This window comes from Neophocaena asiaeorientalis, unplaced genomic scaffold (genome assembly GCF_003031525.2).
Source record: "Neophocaena asiaeorientalis asiaeorientalis breed wild unplaced genomic scaffold, Neophocaena_asiaeorientalis_V1.1 scaffold92, whole genome shotgun sequence".
Classification (NCBI taxonomy): Eukaryota; Metazoa; Chordata; class Mammalia; order Artiodactyla; family Phocoenidae; genus Neophocaena; species Neophocaena asiaeorientalis.
The window spans coordinates 5,686,012-5,696,072 of NW_020174057.1; the positions used below are offsets into that span (position 1 = coordinate 5,686,012).

Genomic DNA, 10,061 nt, shown 5'->3' on the forward strand with positions numbered 1-10,061 from the left:
GAAGCATCTCTCGAAATTCTAAACTTTAAAATTAAATTTAAATCTTATAAATTTATCAAAGGCAAATAGTTTGGAAATATTTAAAACATTAAAAATCAAAATATTATTTGTTACTATGAATATCAATTTCTAGAAATAGTATTCTGAAGCCACATAAAGTAGGCTTGAGTTATGAGTGGAAAAAACTAGAATTAAATAATAACTGGTGTGACTATATATAATTACCCTAAGTGATTATTGAACTAGCATGACCATGAATATATAGAACAAAATGCTTTACTTTCTAAAAACTGTGATAAGTAGCAAATATTCATTTACAGTGATTAGAAAAATTAGCAAGTATTAAATAATGCATAGCTCTCCCTTAAAATTTTTTCCTAGATTTACATTCCTAAAATAGTTTTCACTCCTGAAGTTGTTATTATAAGTGATTTTTCTATTTAACAACAGTAATAAGACCTTAGTAGGTGCATTACCAGTTCTTGATCTCAAACCACGAATAGCTCCTTCAACGAAGGCAACCAATTGTCCCGATTTGCCTGGGAGTGAAGGGATCCCAAGACCAGAGGCTTCCAGTGCTAAAACTAGCAAAGTCTCAGCTAAATGGGGATGAATTGACACTGAGCAATCCCAAGAAGGTCTTCCATCACTTTCTTCTTCTATCTCTCATGGCTAGTTCACTTTCCCCATCCATCTCATGTCTCACAACTTTTTTCTCCTCCTCCCTAAACCCCTCAAACTCATCAGAGAGCTTAGCCTCCTCCTTCACAAAGAAAATGCAGTCTTCTGGTCAGCAGTTCTTTGGTCTTTCTGTTTGCAGACATATAATTTACCTACATCTACATCCATGCATCTACTCCTATTACAACAGAGGAACTGTCTGTCCTCCCACATGTGGGATGTAAATTCTTCCGATTGTGTTTTTTTTCCCCTACTACACCTATGATTTATTATCAGAATTTTGCATTCTTTTTCCAGTAACAGTGGTAGAATTACATTAATTCATAATTTTTCCAGGGTATGACTAGTGACCAGAAGCAACTAGGAAAACTGACAAATTATAGAACAAACTTTCTCTCAATGAACTAAATGATACATACAGGGATTGAGCTAGGAACCTTGGTTTCACAGATGCGTCCTTCACACCACAGATTTTAAATTAAACTGAAATCTTCATTCTTCCCATTGTGTTTTGAGTCCCATTTCCTGCTGCCCTCTCAGTATCCGTTTTATATTCAGTCTCTCTTCCTCTGGATTCTTTTCTTCAAATCTCTCCCACGTTAGTCCATTTCCTCATCATACACACCACAAATACGTCTTCTTATAGTTAGCACCATCTTTCTTTCCTTTTTCTTTACAGTCAAACATCTCAATAGCATGGTTTGTACGTGCTGTAACTATTTCCTCACCTCTAACTTCCTCCTTCAGTGGCTGTAATCCAGCTTCCAACCTCATCACTCCACAGTGTTTACTGAAGTTTCCTATAATCCCCACAGTAACTAATCCAAGAGACATTTTTCAGTCCTTAACTGACATCTCAGGAGGCTTAGATTATTTTCTATTCCCTATTCCTTCAAACTAACTCTCCACTTGGCCTCCGTAACATCATCCATCCTATTGTCCTTCTTTTCTTCCGGCCATTTCTTCTCTATCTCCCTTGAAGCTCACTGTCCTCTACATGACCAATAAACAGAGTGCGAAGGACGGGTAGGAGTGTGTATGTACGGGGGTGATAGAAAAAAATAGATTAATAAATGGAGATATAATCCAGCCTGATAACTCTTTTGGATCTGTTGTCTTTTCTATCACCATTACCCTAGCCAAGCAACCATCATCTTTTATCTAGATAACTCATCTCCTCTCTGCCTACTGGCCCTCCCTCAGTCTTCCAGCTTACCTTCAATCAGCGTGACATCTTAACATGCAAATCTGATCATGTAATACCCCTGCCCATCCTTAAGATACGGAACAAAACCTATAACACAGCCTGTAAGGCCCATGTGTGTTATGTCTTAAACATTGCAATGCTCGCTGTACTGGAGCTACAGGGACCATCTTTTGGTTCCTCCAAAGTGAAGGGACTTAGCACCTGCTGCTTCCTCTGCCTGCATGTGCTTCCCTGTCACCTGCATAATCAAGTCTTGTTCTTCCTGCAGATTTCAACTCAATTATCACCTCCTCAGAAAACGATGACTCTCAGACTGAATCAAATTCCTGTAGTTTATGCTCCTATGATATTTCTTGACATTTACCACAGTCGTCATTTTATTTATTTGTGATTAACATTCATCTTACATAGCAGATTATAAAACAGAACTGCCTCTTTGGCTCACCACTGTTTCATCAGCTAGCACAGTGCCCAGTGCCATTTACAAAGAAAAGATTTAATAAATGCACATTGAGTGAATTAATATTAATGATTATTGCTCTATCTTTTTCTTGATTTTGTTTCAGTGGGTTGTTTAAATATTGAATGAAAGACCTAATATTATATGTGATGTTTTAAATTTATAAAAACCACAATCTTAATATTTACATTTGAAAATAGAATTTCCAGTAAATATAAGAGCAACAACCATGCAATATTCACTCAGTAATTTAAAATAAAATTTTAAAGCATTACAAAGAATATACTAATTATTGGGGTAGCCTTAGTTGGTATATTTGACTTTAATATTCCATTTAAAGAAAACTATATGAGAAAATATTAAATATGCCAGAATACTCTGAGACGCGAATCTTGTTTAATAAATATTCGTAATCACATAATTTGTTAGAAGTTGCTTTTGTTGCTTACATATATTGTTTGCCTCTTTCTTTTAGACTTTCCAACCTGCCTTCTGTGTACTTGTATAAGCACCACTGTATACTGTGATGACCATGAACTTGATGCTATTCCTCCACTGCCCAAGAACACTGCTTATTTCTATTCCCGCTTTAACAGAATTAAAAAGATCAACAGAAATGATTTTGCAAGCCTAAGTAAGGATGATGGCACTAATACCCTGCTCTTTACAGACTTTTCCTAAAATGTTTGCACTGTGAAATGCTGGTACTGAAAGTGAAACTTCAATATCAAAATATGACTCAAATCAATTATTTTTACTTTTGAAGGTTTGTTTTATGATAAGAAAAAATGGTTGTTATGAAAACTATAAAGGTGTTTATGAAACTATATAGTTGTTGATATTCTCAAACTATTTTCAACTAAAGAAAAATCACAAATAATTCTATTTTATAGGTTAAAGTTCATTATCATGTTGTAACAATAAGAGTAGAAAGTCATGGTCATATATTTACTAGGATCTGGCTTGTCTGAATAGACTTCCAGTAAAGCACAATTGCTTTATGACTGATGAATGCAAACCTAAATTCTGACTTTATAATTGTTGTCAACTTTGAAGAATTTTGGTACTTGTCTTCATTAAGTGTTTTAATCATTCGAAAGTTTCTTTTTAATGCTTTTGTATTTTAATGCTAATGCATCTATTACTATTAGAAAATACAATAATCTGCCTTCAATGAGAAAAATGTTTTAAATAGAAAATCCAGACAAAGTTTATGAAGAATATAGGGAAAAGACCAGTTAAATATAATGAGTCAATTTCTTTGCTAAAGTTACACTTTCTTATAAGAGCATAAATATGAATAGTATTTGGGGGAAACAACTGAATTTTTATGAAGTTGTTAGAAATAATTGTTTCATTAGTTGTCCATTGCTAATTAAATTCATATTTATATTTGCTTGTGTATGGGGAAGTTTATATTCCTATTTTTATGTGAGCAAAACATATTCAAGAATATTTAACTACTTCCCTCTTTTTTTTTTCCAGATGATCTAAGGAAGATTGATCTGACCTCAAATTTAATATCTGAGATTGATGAAGATGCATTCAGAAAGCTACCTCGACTCCGAGAGCTTGTCCTGCGTGACAACAAGATAAGGCAGCTCCCAGAATTACCAACCACTTTAACATTTATTGATATTAGCAACAATAGACTTGGAAGGAAAGGAATAAAGCAAGAAGCATTTAAAGTGAGTTTTGAGTTTGAATATGAAAGACTTGCATCTTCCCATTCCCTTTGCTATCAATGACTAGCCTTTTTATTTCCACAAAGGGATTCAATTTGATGAGATTTTAACTCCTAAAATAAACTTTACAGCACTATGTATCATGCTTTGGGGAAATACTGTGTTCTGGTACATTCTGAGGCAGCTCAAACACCAAAGAACAGAAAGCAGAGCTGGAGTAAGAAGTGCGTGGCTATCTGGAGCACCACTCTATAAATTGCACCTGGAAATGCTGTAAGCTGGATGAATTGTATTTACTAAAAATGCCACTTAACAAGAGTATCTTATGTGGCTGGAAGGACAACTACTTGTACAGAGTGTGGGTGGTGCCTTTGAGGGTAGAAACCTAAATTATTTTGTAAGGAGAATGGATTCAGTTAATCTTATGCAGTTTGTTTTTTAAGTGAAGGAAACAAGTTTGGGGTTAGAGTGACTTGCTTGGAATAACAGCATAGAATCTGAGAATAGTAACCAGATTGGCTTTCTTACCCACTCTTACTCCATTCAAGCTGCTCCTCTAAATATATGTTGAACAAACAAATTTAAACTACTGTTTGAAGGGACATCACATTACTTCCATGGAGGCTACAGGGGGTTACATGGACCCGTTAGCACTAAGCAATGATGGAAACCCTGTCTCTCCACTAGCTCTCCTGTGACACCACCCTGGTGGGCAAGGAAGTTAGGGCACCTCATTAGAGCCTGACAAAGGTCAAAATCTAGTCTCTCCACTCAGATTTTGTTGGCATGGGTGGTAGTGAGTCACAGTTTGTCCTGTGATGTTTGGCTAGAGTAGACCTGTTATTGTCTAAACTTATTCTGTCTTGCTAGGCTGCCCTTTACCTGGTACTTGGGCTGGAGCGAGCAAGATTTTGTGGGAGAGAACTTTTCATTTCTCCATTCCTGTAACATGAAGGAAATTCTTGCTATGTCTCACCAAAATCCTCAAAATCCTATTGCAGAGTGTCTTATGTGGGAAGTCGCTGCCTTGCTTAGAGAAAGTTAGAGTGGGCAAAGAAAGCTTCTGCCTAGAGATTGAGAAACATGTTTCATTTGCATAGAGAGATATTTGCTTGCTATCAATTCTTCCAAAACTCATTTGAACTGTCCAGTAACATAGAAAACTAATTTGCCTCAATTTTACAAAACAAGACCTGAACAGGCATGTATTATTTCACAAATAGTTTCACAGACAGGGAATTAAAAATACAACTGTAGCACCACTAATTTTTATTAAGACCCTACATTTGGAATGTTTACAGGATATGTATGATCTCCATCATCTCTACCTCTCCGATAACAACTTGGAACACATCCCTCTGCCACTCCCAGAAAATCTACGGGCCCTTCACCTCCAGGTAGGCTTCTACTAGTAAGTTATCCCCAACACCTCCATGGAAAACAGAAGCAAACAGGTGAAGGTGGGATGCAAAAGCTATTTATAATGGCATGTTGATACACTGTGACAATTTTTCTTTTTTTTCTCCTGTCTTTAATTCATTCTCTCAATCTGAGTACAAGGTAATTGTACATTCATGACTCTTATCTCTACTGATTTATTTCTGATAAGTTTAGTCTTTATTTTCATTCTTTGCCAAGTCATAATGCATCTTTTTGACATACAAAGCTTCTTTTAAAAAAATGAGAGCTTCATCTGCTGAAGAAATGTGTAAAGATTAGAAATGGAAGAGAAAAAGAGGGAAAGAAAAATCTGATTTGATTTCTAGCTTTCAGGGGGGAAAAAAATGTCAGTTTTAGCTCTTGATTTTAGGTTCCATGTACTGAGGAAAATTCATTCCTATCTGCTGAGAGATGACAGACTTCCATCTCTCTGGATTAAGAAAATGCAGTTTTTTCTAAACAAACATATTTGAAAGCTTGCATTATTTTAAATCCCTTTAAGCTACATTTTATCTCTGAAATAATGAGTGAAAACACATTTTCAAAATGTTATGATCTAATATTTTCTAAATATATTAAAAATACGATCAATTAAAACAAATGTTTTTGGTTGTTGAAACAAAGAAAGATAAATTATTTATTTCAGATATGAGTAACTTTTGTTCTACAGCTGTAATCAATGTAATAATTTCATCTGTGGAATAAATCTGTAGGGAACACAACCATTATGTGCTCAAAGATACGATATCATGGTGTAATATTACAATCATTTAGCAAAAAATAAAGTATAGACCATCACAAGAAGTGATTTTGCTATGTGAGAGCAAGTCTGATTCTTTTTTCTCTGTGGACCCTGTAATTATTTACCTCTGTGAATTTTCTTTTATTCCTATTTATATCTTTCCATACTTCTTTTTGGTGTCTTTTTGTGAATATCTGTCTATGAGTCTTGTCTGAGTCTGTCACTTTTGAGAGTTTTTCTGGCTGTGTTAACTTCCTTAATGTGTATTCCCTTTCTGGTGCTCGTCCTGTTTCTCTATGGCTCTCTGTTGGTCTCTCTTTTTCTGGGGGTGAATTTCTATAAATATGAGGATTTCTTGTCTTGTTTAGGATTGGAAGAGGATTTTCAAGGGCATCCTCAGGGAAATTTTGGAATTCTTTTCCAATTCTGAATTAAATTTTATTATTACTGTCTTTGATGATATTGACTTCTACAGAGTAACCAGGTCTCTGATGTTATATTTAAACTGAATGCGCTTGTATATACAATATAAGATTTTTTTGAAGTAATTGGCTTTACAGTCCCTATTCTAAGGTTTAAAAAGTCATTAAGTGAACCTTTTAAAATATTTCTCTTTCACAATCACCTCACCAATATCCAGTATAAAGCTGTTTTTAATTTAAATTATCTTCATTTTATATTCATTTTAATGCTCATATAAAAATCTCCTTTTTTGATTCATTTGAAAAATGCTTTTCAACATATGGTATAGTAATTAAGAATGATAACTCTGGCAAAATCAGACTCCCTGGGCTGAAATTCTACTTGACACTATTTAATGATTGGACAAATATCTAAACCTCCCTGCATCTCAGTTTTAGTTTATAAAGTGGGTCCTGCATTGACTGATCCATGATAAGTATCACTTAAAGGTGAGGCATGATAATTATTAACAATGTGTATCTATTACCTAGCAAAGAAAATAGTGCAGTGCATAGGCACTAAATCTGTATTATTCCTCATGGGCACTTTGTAATCATAGAGAGTCAATCCATCAGAAAGATGTAATGCTTATAAACACATGTGCACCTAACAACAGAGCCTCAGAATTTATAAAGACTACACTATCAGAATTAAACGGGGAAATAGACAATTCAACAATAATAATTGGATTCCTCAATACTCCACTTTTAATAGTGGATAGAACAACTAGCCATAAGATCAACTAAGAAACACAAGACTTGAGCAACATTATATACCAACTAGCCCTAACAGTCATCTATATAACATTCAACCCAACAACAGCAGATATACATTCTTCTCAAGTGACAAGGAACATCTCCAGGATATACAATATACGAAGCCCCAAAACAGGCCTCAACAAACTGAAAATAATTGAAATCATACAAAGCATTTTTCTGATTACAATGAAATTAAAATAAAAATCAACAACAAAGAAAACAGGAAATTCACAAATATGTAGATATTAAACAACACCTTCATTAATAAGCCATGGATCAGAACAGAAATCTAATAAATTAGTTCAGCAATATGACAGTTTACAAAATCAATATATAAATACTAATGTATATGTATATACTAGAAATGAAAAATCTGAAAATAAAATTAAGAAAACAAGCTTATTTATAATAAGAAAATATTTAAAATAAGAAAACAAGCTTATTTATAATAGTCACAAAATAATAAATTACCTAAGAATAATATTAATAAAAGAATGCAAAATTTGTATACTGAAAACTACGACATATTGTTGAAAGACTTCTGCACAGCAAAGGAAACAATTAACAGGGAGAAGAGACAACCTATGGAATGGGAGAAAATATTTGCAAATCATACATTTGAGAAGGGGTTAATACCCAAAATATATACAGAACTCAAACAACTCAATAGGAAAAAACAAATAAGCTAATTAAAATATTGGCAAAGGAGTTGATTAGACATTTGTCTAAAGAAGACATACAAATCGCCAATAAGTATGTGAAAAGGAGCTCAACAAGACTAATTATCAGGGAAATGCAAATCAAAACCAGAAAGAGATGTCACCTCACACCTGTTGGAAGGGCTATTATCAAAAAGACCAAAGTTAAGTGTTGGCAAGGATGTGGAGAAAAGGTAACCTCTGTACACTGTTGGTGGGAATGTAAGGTGATACAGATATGGGGAACGGTATGATGTTTCTTCAAAAAAAATTAAAAACAGAACTACCATATGATTCAACAATCCCACTTCTGGGTATATGTCCAAGGGAAATGAAATAAGTATCTTGAAGTTATCTGCACTTCCATGTTCATGGTGTCACTTGTCACAATAGCCAAGATATGGAAACAACCTAAATGTCTGTCAATGGATGAATGGATAAAGAAATTGTGGTCTATGTATACAATGGAATATTATTAAGCCTTAGAAAAGAAGGAAATCCTGCCATTTGCAATAACATGGATGAACCTTGAGAAATAAGTCAGCTATAGAAAGAAAAATATTATATGATCTCTCCCATGTGTAAAATCTAAAAAAGTCAAGCTCATAGAATGGTGGTTACCAGGGACTGGGGGGTGGGGGATAGAGGGAGACGTTGGTCAAAGGGTATAAAGTTTTAGTTATTCACGATAAATAAGTTCTGGAGGTGTAACATACAGCATGGTGACTGTAGTTAATAACACTATACCGTATACTTGAAATTTGTTGAGAGTAGATCTCTAGTGTTCTCACCAGACACATACACAAAAGGTAACTATGTAAGGTGATGGAAATGTTAATTAGCTTGATTGTGGTAACCATTTCACAATGTATACATAAACCAAAACATAATGCTGTATACCTTAAATATCTACAGTTTTATTTGTCAAAGATACCTCAATAAACCTGGGGGGAAAGAGAGCTAAATAAAGGAAAGATATCCCCATATTCATGGTTTGGAAGTCTTAAGATGGAAATACCCCCCAAATTGATCTACAAATATTTTAAGTAGAAACTCACAAGTAATTTATTAAATTATTTGAACTAATCAATGAGTTCAGCAATGTGGAAGGTTATAAAATCAACATAAAATATCAATTGTATTTCTATGCTAGCAATGAACTAAACCACAATGGGATACCACTTTACACCCACTTGGTTGGCTAAAATATAAGAGACAGACAATTACAAGTGTTGCTTAGGATGCAGAGAAAAATGGAACCCTCATACATTGCTGGTAGAGGTGTAAAAGAGTGCAGCTATTTTAAAAAGCAATTTAATACTTCCTCAGAATATTAAACACAGAGTTATCATATCACCCAGCAATTCAACTCCTACGTACATATGCAAAAGAACTGAAAACGTATGTCCACACAAAATTTGTACACAAATGTTCATAGAAGCATTATGCATGAGAGCCAAAAAGTGGAAACAATCCAAATTCCCATTATCTGATAAATGGATAAACAAAAATGTGGCATATCCATAGAGAAGAATATTATTGAGCAATAAAATAAAAAGTACTGATACATGCTGCAGCATGTACGAATCCTGAAAATACAATTCTGAGAGGAAGAACCCAGTCACAAAAGATGATATATTGTTTGATTCCCTTTGTGAAGTGTCTAGAATAGGAAAATCCATAGAAACAGAAAGTAGTTTAGAAGTTGTCAGGGCCTAGAGGTTGGGGAAAATGGGGAGTTATTTCTAATATCTACGGGGTTTCTTTGGGGGATGTTTAAAATGCTCTGAAATTAAACTGTTGTGATCCTTATACAAGTCTGTGACTATACTGAAAACCACTGAACTGTACACTTAAAATGGGCGAATTTTATGGTATGTGAAATGTACTCAATAAAGCTATTTTTAAAAATCTAGGGCTTCTCTGGT

At 34.2% G+C, this 10,061-nt stretch overlaps 1 protein-coding gene across 1 annotated transcript in view; it reads left to right on the forward strand.

Moving 5' to 3' along the window:
- The window catches only part of EPYC (epiphycan), a 35,146-nt gene that overhangs the window by 24,329 nt on the left and 756 nt on the right, over nucleotides 1-10,061 (forward strand). The window contains exons 3-5 of the mRNA XM_024754415.1: nucleotides 2,824-2,982; nucleotides 3,834-4,036; nucleotides 5,335-5,430. Of these exons, the coding sequence (XP_024610183.1) occupies nucleotides 2,824-2,982; nucleotides 3,834-4,036; nucleotides 5,335-5,430 (458 nt within the window). The remainder of the gene's footprint in view (nucleotides 1-2,823; nucleotides 2,983-3,833; nucleotides 4,037-5,334; nucleotides 5,431-10,061) is intronic.